At 40.0% G+C, this 15,353-nt stretch overlaps 1 protein-coding gene across 1 annotated transcript in view; it reads left to right on the top strand.

Moving 5' to 3' along the window:
* Nucleotides 1-15,353, top strand: part of Gpc3 (glypican 3) — a 346,519-nt gene that overhangs the window by 249,003 nt on the left and 82,163 nt on the right. Inside the window, exon 6 of the mRNA XM_052747238.1 lies at nt 4,029-4,149. Within this exon, the coding sequence (XP_052603198.1) occupies nt 4,029-4,149 (121 nt within the window). The remainder of the gene's footprint in view (nt 1-4,028; nt 4,150-15,353) is intronic.

The following is a 15,353-nucleotide window of genomic DNA, read 5'->3' as shown; positions in this document are numbered from 1 at the left end:
TGACGCTTCTCCTAACCATTGTTCTCATGGTTCCTTTGGGCTCTCTCAGGAAGTTCTTTGCAAACAACATTTGTTGAAGGCCTACTATGTGTCAGACACTGTGGTTAGTCCTTTCACATAACAAGAGCTCTCGTACAGAATGTTCTGTGTTCTAGGCACTGTTTTAAGCACATAGCCTGTTACCTCAACTTACTGGCATTCATTGTATGAACTAATTCCCCAAAACATGCTACTGGCATTATGCCTTACCTGTTTGAAGGGGAGCCAGGTTTATTTTTTATTTGGGGACTGAACCATGCATGCTAAGCAAGTGCCCAGGCTGGTCTTTAGTTCACTCTGAATTCCAGACAGGCTTTGAACCTACAGTCCTCCTGCCTCAGCCTTCAGAGTATCCAGGATTTCAGACCTACACGACGAAGCCCAGCTCAAATTAACCTTTGAATTTGTAGCTTTGCCTGTTAGCCCAGCTCTTTCCCTACCTCGTAACTCGGCCCTTTTGTAGATGTGTTATAGGGTGAGGGATGTCGCTCAACTAGTGTAGTGCTTGCTTCCTGTGCACACAGTCTTTGCTTCATTCCCCAACACTGTGTGAATGGATCTTGGGCAATGCACGCCCTTAATCCCAGCACTTGGGCGGTGGGTTTCCTTTTCTCTTTCCTCCCCTCCTGGGTCCTCTGTACACTTTGCTTGTTTAGACTGACATGCAGGTGTTGCTGGCCCAGACCTTTTCTATCTTCCCGTCTCTCCTGGGCAACTGCTTCTCACAGCCCCAGATTCTGGTGACTGATATCAACTTCTCACATTTTCTTCACCATCTGGAAAATATTCACTGCTTTGCTGGACTTAAGTGATTTATAGTCCTTTCTCAAGTGAGGTTTGAAACAGGAGAGAAATGGATTGGGACTCACTTATTCTCTTACCATATTAATGTCCACTAAAATGAGAGGTAAATGGGTTTGCACCCTTCTGGTTCTTTCCCTAGCACTTATTTCTTGCTACTAAAATCTCTTTGTAATTTCCAAAAGGCAGCACAATTGTGTGAAAACACAGGTATTTCTTGGAGTAGCGTGGATAAGTCTGTTTTCTTGTATTGTAATGTGCTCTAAAGTTGTGACTGTTGTGCTAAAGTTATAAAAAATAAAGCAAATGAAACATTTTTTTCTTGGAATATATCCACAAAAATCTAGGTTCAATGGTCCACACTTGCAGTCCCTAGTATCAGAAGGCAGAGGCAGGAGGTTTTAACACCGTAAGTTTAGGACCAGCCTGATGTACATATTGCAAGTTCCAGGCTAGCCAGGGATACATACTATGACTCAAAGTAAACAAAGAAATTTGCACAAATAAGTAAGAAAATTGCCCCTTTATTAAACATATTTAAAATCCGTGAATTCCATCTTTACTTTTAATTTGCTGTGTATTTATGCAAATTAAGACTGAATCTCCAACAGAAAACAGTTTTTCTGAGAGCCTCTTAAGATTTTTTTTTTCTACTCTGTGTTCTAGTTTGTTTTTGAAGCTATTTATTCTCTTTAAATTATCCCATTTTCCCTCAGTGCCTATTGTGGCCAGAATATTTTCCAAGGAAAGGATGGCAAACCATTGGTTGTAATGCCACAGTCTGTCCATAAGGTGGCGCTCTGAGCACATATGATCTATAGCTTGTTTTTTCGCTCAGCCGTAACCGAGCAGCAACTGAATGTAAACTTTTGTGAAATCAAATCCTTTTAGCTGGGAGTTAGTCCTTCTGCGACTTCCTTGCAAACCCTTACCACCGTTCTAATGCCTAGGGCAAGAAAGAAAGTGAAGTCTCTAGCCACTCCCCTGCCTTAAATCAGAACCAGCAGTGTTAGGAATGCACAGGACCCGTTGGAGGAACCTTTAAAGAAAAGAGTTTTCTTCTGAGTATGAAACTTGTCGTATTCGCTGTTAGAAAAGTCCCTTGCTGAGTCTGTTTCTTGGTGTACATGGCGAGGGCCTGGACTGGCTGATCTGCGAAGGCGCTTCCATCTCCAGCATTCTCCATTTGCATCCACTGATTGCTTTCCACTACTCGGTTGCTGCCTAAGCCAGTGCAGATTTAGGAAGAAAGGCTCACCCATTTTACGCTTGTTTGACTCTATTCCTCTTTTACAAGTGCTCTCTTTGCTTCAACTGTCCCAGGACAAGCATGCCCAGATGGCCTGCTTTAATTAGGTTCCTTTTCTCTTTAAGGCTTTTACACAGGTTTCCTCCTCCTCCCCTCCAGGCCTTAACCAATCTGCCTGAAAGGGAGAAACATGTTCTCCTTTTCACTGCACAAATAGGGTTTTCTTAGTATCACGGCAGTCATTTTTGTGCTAAATAGATCCAAACAGGATGGGGGAAGAAGATACTGCAAGGCAGTGCTTAAAGGTAACACCTCTAACACCACGCTAAATATACCAGTCCAAAAAAGCATTCAACTGTGGAGGTAGGCATTTCTGTTCCTTTATTGCCGGAGGAATGTTAAAACTTCTGGGAAGAGACAGTTGGGCAAAGAGGAGGACAGTTAATCAAGTCACAGATGAGTATTACTAACCAGATAACCCACCGTTAAAATCTCCCGAGGCTAATGGAAGCGTTCCTGTCCCTGCCATGCTCTGGGCAGTGTGTGGAGCAGATGAATTGGGGCTATGATGGCTCAGCCTCATTCAAAGATTGTCATGAACTGCATGCATCAGCGGCACCGAGGGAACTCATGGAAGTGAAATGCTGAATGAATCCATTAACTGGAAACTCCAGAGACGCCCCTAACGGATTCCCTTTGGGCTTGACACTCAGAGCACACATGTCATGTAAAATACCCCAAGAATACATCATCTGCGCCCCTTTGTAGCAAAGCTGACAGAGGCAAGGAGACACATACACTTAAGTAAACATAGTAAATCTTTTTTAAAGTTATTATTATAAAAGGGATGATGATGTGAAATAATGGATAGATTAAGCAACTGGCTTGTGGCAATCATTTCACAATATATATGTGTGTCTAAACATCACATTGTACATGGTAAATACATTCAAATCTTGTCAATTATGCCTTATAAATGCTGAAAATTTTGAAATTAACTATAATTACAACTTGGTTTATTTTTTAAAAATCAAATAGTTACAAAGATTCAGAAAGCTCACAGTAGGGGACTGAGGATATAACACCATAGCACAAAAACCCCTCCTGTGGGCAAGGCTCTAGGGTTAGTTGTCGGTACCACACAGAGAAACAGTTGTCTATGGTATAAAATACACGTGAGAAGAAAAGTTATAAAATACAGAAGCAGGTCATGCCTAGCATCTCCTTATTCTCGCTGTTTTCTTTACATATTTGAACAGGTATAGAATGTATAGAGTACAGGAGTTCTCCTTTGGGGGTGATGTAACCGAAGACCTCCAGTTGTTACCTAAACAAATGATAGCACTGAACCCTGCATAAATAGTCACCCCTCTAGCTCCAGGGAGTCAACCAAACACAAGTAGGGCAAGGCTGGGGATGTAGGTCTGTGGTCGAACACAAGTGTTGAGTTTGATCTTTGACGGGACAGGGGAAAGAACGGACGTGCTAGTCAGGGGTAGAACACTTACCTAGTGCATGAGGCCCAGCACTGGAAAGAAAAGGAGAGGGATGGCCATGGTGGCTCATGCCTGTAATCCCAGTACGGCACCCTGCAGGCAAAGGCAGGTGGATCTCTGCCAGGCTAGCCTGGCCTGCACAGTGTGTTCCAGGCCATCCAAGGCCATATAGTGAGACCATGGGGAGGAGAAATAAATATGGGGGGCTGCATTGTGCTGAATGTATTGAATATATACAGGTATTTTTCTTGTCGTGACTTCCTAAATAACATTAAAACTGTATTACAGTACGTATTACAAATAATGTCGAGATGATTTAAACTATGTTCTGAAAGGCTAGAGAGAATCTACAGTCAGCCATACTGCTGGTCCCCAATGGAGTCGGTGTTCTCTTTGATTGGGACTTTCTTTGACAAACTTTCTCTTTCCCTTCCTCTCTACAGATACAGCCAGAAGGCAGCAAGGAATGGGATGAAGAATCAGTTTAACCTCCATGAGCTGAAAATGAAGGGCCCTGAACCAGTGGTTAGCCAGATCATTGACAAGCTGAAGCACATTAACCAGGTAAGTGGTGTAGCCAACCAAAGTGGAAATGCACAAGAAATCAATAAGAGGTAGATGATTTTCACTGCTGAAACAAATATTTAGGTATTTGGATAAGCAGCAATTATTCATTTTCTTCAATGATTTTCTTTGGTCCTCATCTTTCACTCCATTTTTAAATTATTATGCTATTGCAGTATGAGAAAAATTGTAATGGTTTGGCCTCCATGCCTGGATTCATAAAATAATTTTTTAAATGATACCATACTGACAACGAATTCTCATGTTCCTATTAATCATCTGCTGTGGCTGTGCAATAGTCTGTTGTCTAGTCATTGTGATTGATAGACATTCTAATTGATTACCGTTTCATTCCATCATTGAGCTGTCTCTTTATCCATAGTGCTATCTCTTGATCATAGATTATTTCCTTAAAATACTGTGCTGTTGGGGTAAGAGATGAGCGTATTTCAATGGCTAACTCCAAATTGCTTTCCAATGAGAATATATCAGTCTTCATTTCCACCAGCGAGATATCAGAGGTCCAGTTTCACTGCACCTTTGCCAAATTCTGACTCTCTCTTCTCGTTTTCTTCACCTGTACACATAGTGTTTTTTTCCCCTCTTGTGAGGAGTTTAGCAACAAGACACAAATAGAAGTTAGTTACACCATCTGCTTGTGATTGCTTTGTGGCCATGTTTTTTTTCAAAAAGCCACCAGAAAGGCTACTATATGCCACAGTGACAGTGTTCCTGTGCCATTCCATGCTTCATGAATGGGAGGGCCAAGGCACTTGGCTACTATTTGTAGATTGGGAAGAATTGAATGTGACTAAAATGTTTATGCAAGGGAAGTTTCTGCAGGAAGACGCTGGCCTGGTTTTATTTTTGGTGTGAAAATTGGTGAATTCGGGGCATTCTGAAAACAGTGTTGCAAGGGCTTTCTACTGGCGATGTGTTTCACTCGGATTACACCGTGAGGCACCGATGGCACACTTGGGTGGAACTCCTCCAGAGCCTCCGAAAGGGTTCTGAGCTCAGTGAGCACTTAATGAATGCTTGTTACTGCTGCGGAGCCCGTGGCCGAAGGAGTGTGATTATTTACAAATGTGTCTCGGAGGGTACCATGGCAAAGACAATGTGATACTTCACCTAGGAGCAGTGGTAGTATTGATTTTTGGACTGTCTATACTGATCCCAGCTAACTGTGTCTGGGTGAGAACACTCAACCATTTGGATTCCTGCATTGGTAAGAGCAAAATTTTAGGGACCATCACTGTGCCTCTAATCCCAAGTCAACAGACTTTAAGGACTACATCGTATGTGTTAACCCAGGTCCTAAGGACTTCTGTGATGGAAAAGAAATGTTAATATTCTGTTTTTACAGACTCCCTGGGAAGGGAGCTCAAGCAGAAATATCTCAAGAAAGACAAAGTTTGATGAAGAGCCTAGAGAGATACTGCTCATTATTTTGGAGTGACATGGGAGAAACGTAGGGTGAACTGGGCTGGGGAGAAGAGTCCTGGGAGGAACAAATGTTAAGAGCTGCCAGAAACCATGTGTAAAGTTGGAATAAGTAAAGAGAAGTAAAGAGGGATAGTTATAAGGAAGATCAGACAAAGACCTGTGGATAGAATCCACCTGAAAAAAAGGAAAAGTTGAAAAGATACAGGCTTAAATATGATATAGCAGTCACCAAAGGTATTTACAGCAAGCCTTTTTGCAAAGGCTTCAGGTACAGTTAAAGAATATGGTCTTGCATCCACACAGGTCTGAATTTAGTTGTGGATCTTTACCGTGTGTGTGTGTGTGTGTGTGTGTGTGTGTGTGTGTGTGTGTGTGTGTGTATTAATACATTTTATATATATATATATATATATATATATATATATATACATACATACATACATACATATGTGCTTTAGATAGCCATGTAGTGCTACTGATGGGAGAATGAAAGCACTGATTTGCCTAAGGTTATATATTACAAAATTATATATATATATATATATATATATATATATATATAGCACATATGTGTGTACGTAAGAGAACACACATACATATGCATACACATATGCATATATAGAATTGTGTGTGTATACCAGGCCCTTATTAAATGGTACTTATGGAGATGCTGTTCAGGCTTTTCCCTGTAGGCAGGACTTAACTTTGAAAGGGAGCTTCAGTACTTCTGCCACTGAGTTTTATGTGAGGGCAGATTCCTTTATTACTTCCCTTCTTGTCTCTCTCATATTTTTTTCCTTTCATCTAACTTTCAGCCCCAAAAGCACAAACTAATCCATAGGGAGGTAGAGGTAAACCCAGTCAGAAAGAGCAGCTTCACCATCAGCATTCCCTTCTTCTCCCTCTATGCATAAATTAGTGTGGGAACATTTTCCATTTCCGGACAAATACCATTGAGCAATCAACTGTCCTTGGTAGACCAGGTTTACCTGGTAGCATTGGGCCGGCTCCAGACACCCACACTAACTTTCTTTTATTCTCGCCTGTGTTGCTTTACATGCACAAAACACATCGTTTCCAACGGCTAAGCCTCACCTTGTGGCCACTGTTCGATGTGAAAGTGAGGTTCTTTGGGGAAATGACAAAGGAGAAAGTTTTGATTATGATGATAAGGATGGTAATACTGATTATGTGTTAGATTTCTATAGCACATAACCTTATTTCAATCGTTGCATCTTCTCCAGACTAGTTGTTTAGCGCGGAAATCCAACCTGGAATTGTATGAGATATATTCTCACAGAACCATTCTTTTCAAGAATTTATTACCCTTAAACATTTTATCATCCTCACCAAGTGATAAATGTTTATCCCTTTTTTATAGCTAGAGAAACTGAGGCAGGGAGCCATTAGAGGCTGTGAAGGCATGCTGCCAAAACATCTATTGAGTATCGTTGAAAATTCAATCAATTATCCAGATGTTGTTTCTTATATACTGCCAAACATCTGGATTCACTGAATGCCTGACTAAATTGGCCTAAACTTTTGGCAGTGGGGAGGTAGAATCAAGTTAACTTGCCTGTGTTCACGTGTGAGTGGCGAATCCAGGTAATGTTACTTTCCATAATATGTGTCTATAAATACAGACATATCTTTCTATCTGTGCTTGTGTGTCTGTCCTTTGAACTACACCATTTATGAGCATATCCCCAAATAACTCAACTTTCTTCCCCAGAAATTCTCAGCTGCCTCCTTTCAGGTTTCTGTTGATAGCACTGGAAATAATATACCCACTAGGGGAATAAAGTAACATTATTTCTACATTGACAGTCCTGGGATGGGTCCAGGGTCAGTCCCGGGCCTGTTTCCGGGGAAGCTGTGCAGGTGTGTAATATGTTCCCTCCTTCTAAGCCACAGTTCATGTGTAACATTCCCACGATGGAAAATGAGGTCCTTTTTATTTTCTCTTCAGTTTCTAATTTGTGTGAGGATTTATTGTCTTGTGTTAGGAGAGAAATTAAACCCTTCTTGGTTCTCAGTGTTAGTTCTGGAATTTACTAGACCATATTGCTTTTTAAAAAAGAAAATAAAAAACAACTTTTGTTTCTGTTTGTGTTCATCTGCTCCAGGCTCTTGTGTGCAGAGAAAACTCCAGAAATACCAAGAATGATCATAATACCTACCTACTTATATGAGGCTGTGGGCCATTTATCCTCTAACTTAGTTTTCTTGGTAGCATTTTCTCTGTTTAAGTGTATTTATTAGTTACAGCTAATTTTGCTGTTCGTAAACTACCATAGAAGTTATTGTCCCCAAGGAGAAACTAGCCATTTATCGTGTTCCCCGTTTCAGTAAAGGTTCAAATGAAATTCCAGAAATTGTTTTCCTGCCTGTTGTAAAGAGTCGAGGCCAGAGCAGTCAATACCTGCCCATTTGGTGTCAAGAGTTTCTCATTCAAAGTAGGATAAAGTCTCATCTGTTTAGGAGGGCTGAAATGTCCTGCTGAATGGCGGGGGAGTGGACGAGATAGCCTCTTAAGATTCCTTCCAGCCGTGTGATTCTGTGATTTGTGACTCAAGGTCAGGCTTTAACCCAGCACCCTCTTGTGAACACGTCTTGTGACTTTATTCTCTGCTCTGCACTCTTTTTCTAACACCCTGTTCCCAGGTCACCCCTTTCCACTTTGTAACCTCTCAGCTTTTCAGAGCTTGTCCCCTCCCCACCAGCCTTCCAACCCAGGCAGATGGAACGTCAACTTGCCCTCCCCTATCCAGTTGTCTGTTCTTCTGCCTTCTTTTCATCCGGCTCTAAAACATTCAATGGTAAAAACCATTTTGGCATTTATCGCTCCTACTATGTATCCATTCCCCAGGGCCAGATATTTGACCTGTCTTTGAATCAAGCTAACCATGTAACTCTATCTAAATGATAATTCAGCCATACATTTGCATGGCACAAATCAGTTTGTAGATACTCTCTCATGAACATTAGATAAACTGATGACATTGGCTCTGAGAGGAAAGCAAGATGGGTAGTGTTACTCACGTTTACCAGAAGAAGAAATTGTAATGTTCTAATGAGACCCAAACTCCAAGGGTTCATTCTCTGCTCTTTCCTTCTATTTCTCTTATGAAGAGAAGAAGAAGAACAAGGTATTATTATTAGGATCCATGTATAAAAGATGTATAGGAATACAGATATCTGAAGCCCCTTAATTTGTGATTTAATAATTTTCAAGGACCAAATATAGTCATTTCTATAGTCTAAGGCTTTAAAGTCTTCAACAAAGAAAGACTAAGAATCTTTTTCAGAATCCTAATTGGCACAATCATTAGAAAACTACCTACCAAATTCATGATGTACAAATAAAGGTGCTTTGTACCATGGATTTGAGTTAGGTTTTTGTGAGCTATTTCAAATTCATAGACAATGTTAAATGTCCAAATAAAAATGTAAAAATGTACAGTAGACAATGAAATATCTCTCTTGCTATCTCTTTCTCGAAACAGTGGCAAACTATTTTTAAGATGCTTGACAGACAATGGAACAATGAAGACACTTGTTTTCTAGATAGAATGTTAAAATTTTAATAAGTGAATCTGTAAAGTTGTTGAGTAACAAAGAGGATACATGGTACATTCATTAGCATGCAGTTTTTTCAGATCTTTGAGTTGGATCTTAGTCATGGTAGAAACACACACACTAAGTAACTTTTTCTTAGTCTTCTCATGAGAACCAGTGAATGCTGTAAAACACTGACCTGGTCCAGCCTTTCTGAAACTAATTGTTTCTAGGTTTTAAAGAAAAAGTTTTTTGAAAATCAAATTTAAATAAAAGACCTTCCCCAAATGGAGCTATATCCCAATGTCTAGGATACTTTTTTACTTGTAAACAGTGTTTCAGAACCATAGTATCTTCCATTTCCATACAGAGCCAGAGCGGGCAGGGGAAGGGGGAGAGACAGAGATCTGCAAAAGCCAATGAAATGACTTCTCAGCCACAAAAGGACAGTGTAAATTAGTCTTTAAATATCAACCCCTAGACTCTGTGGAGCTGAACATTATTTCACAAAGGAAGAGGAATTAGCTGATACATTCCAAAGCACATTTATCATTAACAAAATCTTTTGTCGTTCTTCTTAATAGCTTGAAATATAATTACAATGTCTGGTGGCTTTTGGGGAGCATGTGTTTTTAATAACTTAATTACTATTTACAGTTTAATAACATTGCACCAAGAATAATTCTCAAATACTTTCGATTGAATTTCTTGAAAAGGAACTATTTTCTATATTTAGAATATACACCATAAATTGGGTCATGTATTTCAGTCTTTGCATGAATGGTGTGCATCATAGTTTTGGTATCACTATCATGATAATCTTGATTGAGCAATGGAGGGATATACATTTTTTTTCATTACTATTGTTGGTTTTATGCAGCACTTTTATCCTGTGAGGAAAAGTCACGAGGCACAACAAAACCCACTATGAGAGTTTTATTAGGAGAAGGGAGGGACAGAAAAGAATGTGATCAGGCCTGTTTGAAAGACATGTGCAGAGAGGGGGGAGGGTACATACGATCTGCCTTTTATGGACTACCCCCGCGCATGCGCATATGGGCCCACATGGCTATGCCACATATGCGCATCGATTACGTGATCACACTGTGCGCAAATTACGTGACCAGGTAGCATACGGATTACTTAGGACTTACAGCCCCAGAAATAACTAGGTGTCTGGCCAGAGCATGCGTGGTCATGGGGGTGTGGTTAGAATTCCTATCAACTATATTTTACTGTATTCCATTTTCTATAGGTTTTAACTTATTTTATTTATTGTTGTTGTGTATGTATACTGTAGTTTGCTCCAAAGTCTTATTCAATATAAATATGGATGCGCATAAACAAGCGTGATTTTTTGTGCAGTATGTCATGGCAGGAGGTCCTACTTAAGCAGTTCATCTTTGAAACAAAAAGCAATGTGGCACGAGGCATGAACTTGCTAATTATCTCTTATGGACATTAACTAGGTTTCTTCATAGCAAGTACACCTCATTACCCATTACCCTCACTCATTAAACCCATGGAATAGTTACCACACTGAGTGGAGGCAGTCTCTATGGAGATCACTGAACCAAAACCAGGCAGAGCCAGCAGGACCTATAGCTCAGGCCTTGTGCTCTCTCCCAGAGGCTGATGCAAGGCCACATCCAGAATCAGTCCTCCTGACACTCTCATGCCTTGGCTCTCAACTCCTCTATCTTCCTGGGCACTTTAACAATTCAAGGTTTTCCTCCTTCTAGGATGAAAAACAGCATCCTATTAGTCAGTGTGTTTAAATATCAAATAACTCAGTTATTTTAGGCTAGTGCATTCAGATTCTGGTCCTTAGTCAATGTGGGAGCCTCTTGGTGTTATTTCAACCACAGAAATGCTAGTTATAAAGTTCTTCTTAGATACTGGTCTTCTGAATAGAACAATAAAAAGTCTCAGGCTGCTCTTGAAATTCTTGAACTTTTAATCCAGTGTGAACACTACCTGAATATACTGAATATGTGCAGTGCACAAGGAAGTCACTGAATGTGTACCAATCCTTTTCAGCAACCACCTGAACTTAACTGCTGGTAAAAATGGAGAGCACGTAAGAGAATGTGAGTGGCAATGCCAACTGAATGTCCATGTTCTAGTGCTAATGAGCTAAAGAGTCTTCTTTGAACCTGATGACCAACACTTCCAACATTTCCTTGCCCATGCCATTAGAATTCTGACAAAATCCAATGGAAAAAGAGTGCTGAGCCCTCTTGTCTTGGACTGACTTTTCCACAGAGAGCACACAATCTCAACCCTGGAGACAGTCCCATGTTAATTGTCCCAACCGGATATCTGGTGATAGTCAGATGGTCAGGTAGTCAGCATGCCCACAGTTACTTGTTTTGTTTTTAGTTTTTTTTTTGTTTTTTTTTTTTTTGAGACAGGGTTTCTCTGTGTAGCTTTGCGCCTTTCCTGGAACTGACTTGGTAGCCCAGGCTGGCCTCGAACTCGCAGAGATCCGCCTGGCTCTGCCTCCCGAGTGCTGGGATTAAAGGCGTGCGCCACCACCGCCCGGCTTGTTTTTAGTTTTTGAGTCAGGGTCTTTCCTATGGTTATTTGAGTCTGAACCTTCAATTTTAGATGCATTTGACACATGACCAGAAATGGAGCCACATTCTATATGGGCTCATTGTTGTTATTTAGCGTAGGTAAAGTGATGATAAAGTCAACTCTGTATCTCTAATTATAGGATCTTCTTAGGCAGCAAGCACAGTGATTTTGCATAGCAACTGAAAAGTGGAGTTTCTCCACCAGACTCCCACCTAATATCCAAAGTGAAAATTATAGCATTGTTTAATTCATTAGATTTCAGTTGGTAATTTCTTAAGAGTTTTAAAGTGTAATCTCTTTTTCTTTTTACTAAATTGATCTAGATACTTTCTCATAACCCATATTTTTCAATTGTTATTTCCCCCAAACACTGTGTAATATGGGTGAGTCTGTGACAAGATGAAAAAAATTGAAAAACTAAAATACTTACTTTTGTGTCATATCATAAAAATGAGGCCTAAGTTCAGGTCAGTTACATCCCAGGAGGTTTAGCCTCATAGAAGGAGTTTGGTAATGTTCCTTCTGTTTCTATTGTGTGGAACAATTTAGAGACATTCTAGCACTGTCAATAAACTTAGAACTAGCACAACAAGTGGAGTGAAGGGCACAAATCTGGAATCCAGTACAAAGTTTTACCTCAACTTTAAGAAGCAGAAATTAGATTGTGGAAATCACAAGCTAGAGATCCTAATGTCACATCTTAGAAAGTTCTAGGTTGGAATCTTGGATAGCATGAGTTCTCTGTAATATTTGTGGACTAGGAGCCACACTCTCTCACACAGTACATCAAGACATTTCCTCTTACAGCTATGTGACTGAACATGTGTTGCTGGTCTGCAGGTCAGACATAGATACCATAAGTCAACATGGTTTTTAACAGAGATAACTGATTTCTTTTTAAACAAATGACAAGAAATGTTGGCAAAGAGATAACCTACTTTAGTTGATGTGTAGCTAATTAATTATTAGACCTAAAGAATATTTTCTTAACAAACTGATGTCAGCCTGGAGAGAGGTCTTTGCTGCTTTGCTTTGAACTTAACTTTGACTGATGGGTATTTTTTTTTTAGAAATGACCTAAGTGAAGACCGAGTAGCCATGTTGCCAATATTCAGTCATAGCATGTAGGAAGGTAGGATTAACTAGTATATAGATATTGTCATTGGATCCAAATATATATTAACAGGCTTAATGATGGGAAAACTCAATAGTGGCAGTGAAAGTCTCTATGTGCACAGGTATATTGGAATGGGAGAAGGAAAGACATGGAGGTGACTAGGAAATTCTTTTCACTCTGTTTAAAGGTTTAAAAAACTGTTGGGTGCCTATGAGGTTCACTGCTCTACCTGGGTTTTTGTTAAAGCAGTACCTGTCATCGTTGTAACCTAATCAGTACAGGATTAGAACTGCTGTGAGAAAATCGAGAATATAGCACTAGTATTCTTTGGAGTGAAGATACAAGCTTTGGAGCCAAATAGATCTGTGCTCAATTACCAGATAGGTCCTTGGATAAATTATTTAACTTCTCATTGTTCGAGTTTCCTAGTACCTGAGAAATGGGTATACTATCATCTGTCCTGAATGCTCAGTGTATAAACATGAGATAAATGTACACATGTCATAGGCATCATGAATTATAGCTATTCTTTCCTTTCCTCTTATTATAGTATGAAGTGTTAGCAGAAGGGAAAGTGAAGGATCACCACTAAGTGTTTGAATCTCTGTGCACGATTGGAGGCCTATGTCTTTTCTAATTTGGAATATTTCCGTGATCTTAAAATTCTAAACACAATAATTTGAATTCTAAAGATTCTTGGGAAAATGTATCTAACCAAACTTCAACAGATATTTTAACTGTTGAAATTTTAGTTTGGCTCAAAGTGCTTGAATAGAAAATGAGGATGATAAATTAAATATATGTGGTGTGGTGTAGTGTGGTGCAGTGTGTGTGTGTGTGTGTGTGTGTGTGTGTGTGTGTGTGTGTGTTTAGGTCAAGTTCTTTACATTTTCCCCAAGTTTGAACTCTGCCCTAAATTAGATGCTCTATTAATAGGCAAACTGCCCTTGGAGTGCAGCTTAGGGATCTTAGCACATAATCCAGAAGTCTCATTTTGATCTGCAGCCCATTAGGACCTTTCATGGAATGGGGGTATCAAGTAGAAAGACTTCAGAGCTAGAAAGTTCATGGCGAGTTAATCTGCATTCCTTTTGCATTTTGTTCTCTGGTGGGAGATGTTGAGAAGGTCCTATATTTAAAATGTGGCTGCCATGGGATCCTTATTGGCAGATGTCTTCCAGGAGGTATTTAGAATGATTTGGAAAAGCATATAATGTGTCTGTGAGTATGTGCGCAGTTCACATGCCAGCAGAGCAGAAAGAATTCACAAGGCTTGGGGCTACTGAGCTTTCTTAAGACACTGTCACTCTCAGCTGTTGGGGCGATGTCACAGATCCCGGGAACACTGCTTGAGGCCTAAATTCCCAGAGCTCTATTTTGAATTGCAGAGATGCTCTGGTTTGCATTGCAGAGCTTAGAGCAGGCCAGACCCATTCCATGGGCTCTACCTTCAAAGAACTATGGAATTTGTTAACTACAGACAGAGACTAGTGACCACATGTTGTCAGGCAAAAAGAAAGCTGCCCCCTGCTGCCTGAGCCTTTGTCCCTGCCTGGGATACCATGGAAAATGGGGAAGGAATCCAGACTCATTAATGAGCTAATACAAAAGATTAAGCCAAGCTAGAGGCAGTTTGTTATAGCTGCATATGGATTCTTCAAGGCAGTGGAGAGCTGAAAGATGTCCAGCCCAGAACTCAATGGTGTTAATGCTTTTGTTCTCCAAACACAAGTAAAGAGAGGATAAGTGTATGGGATGCAATTCTCTTATTGCTGATTTCTTTTTTATTTATGTTGGTTTCTGGACTACTGTGTTGCAAATTGGTCCATCAATACTTGTGATCTGATAACTTCCAGTGCAAATGATTGTTGAACCTACAGGTTTTCACTCTAAGAAGTTGAGATTCCACACAGAAATGAGCTTCTCCTTGGGTGCATGGCCTCTGTTCTTGTCTGTCATTCTTGGAAGTCACTTAAGCAATAATCATTTCTGTGACACCTTTTAAAAATCAACCTCCTAAGGCAGAACATCAAGTAAAATATAGTCATATATACATATATGGCCTCACATTAGGAGTTATTTAATTTATTAGGCATCTGTGTTTTATATGTGGCTAAGTTTGATTGGCTAAGTATGTATGTTGATAAGGAGATAGAGAATCCACTCTACTTACACATCTGTTGTCACATGTGGATATATCATCAGCATTTGGATCCATTTATCCAATGCTGAGCAGCTATATACTCAGCACTATGGACAAGTACACATGGATAACACTTGAACATGATCCCTAATGAGACATAACTACATTACTACTATTCTAGCCTTATATTAGTGTTATAAGAGAAGCATAAATGAAGTCCTGCTAGCCCAGAGAAAGAAGGATTAATTCCTACTGAGAGAATTAGACAGGACTTCAAAAATAGGCGGCCTTTAAGCCAGGCTTTGAAAGATGAGGAGAATTTTGGCAGCTAATGACTTCAAAAAAGGATCTTCCCGGCAG

This window comes from Peromyscus californicus, unplaced genomic scaffold (genome assembly GCF_007827085.1).
Source record: "Peromyscus californicus insignis strain IS unplaced genomic scaffold, ASM782708v3 Scaffold_10__1_contigs__length_136768540, whole genome shotgun sequence".
NCBI lineage: Eukaryota > Metazoa > Chordata > Mammalia > Rodentia > Cricetidae > Peromyscus > Peromyscus californicus.
This window is presented reverse-complemented; position numbering and strand designations above follow the sequence as displayed.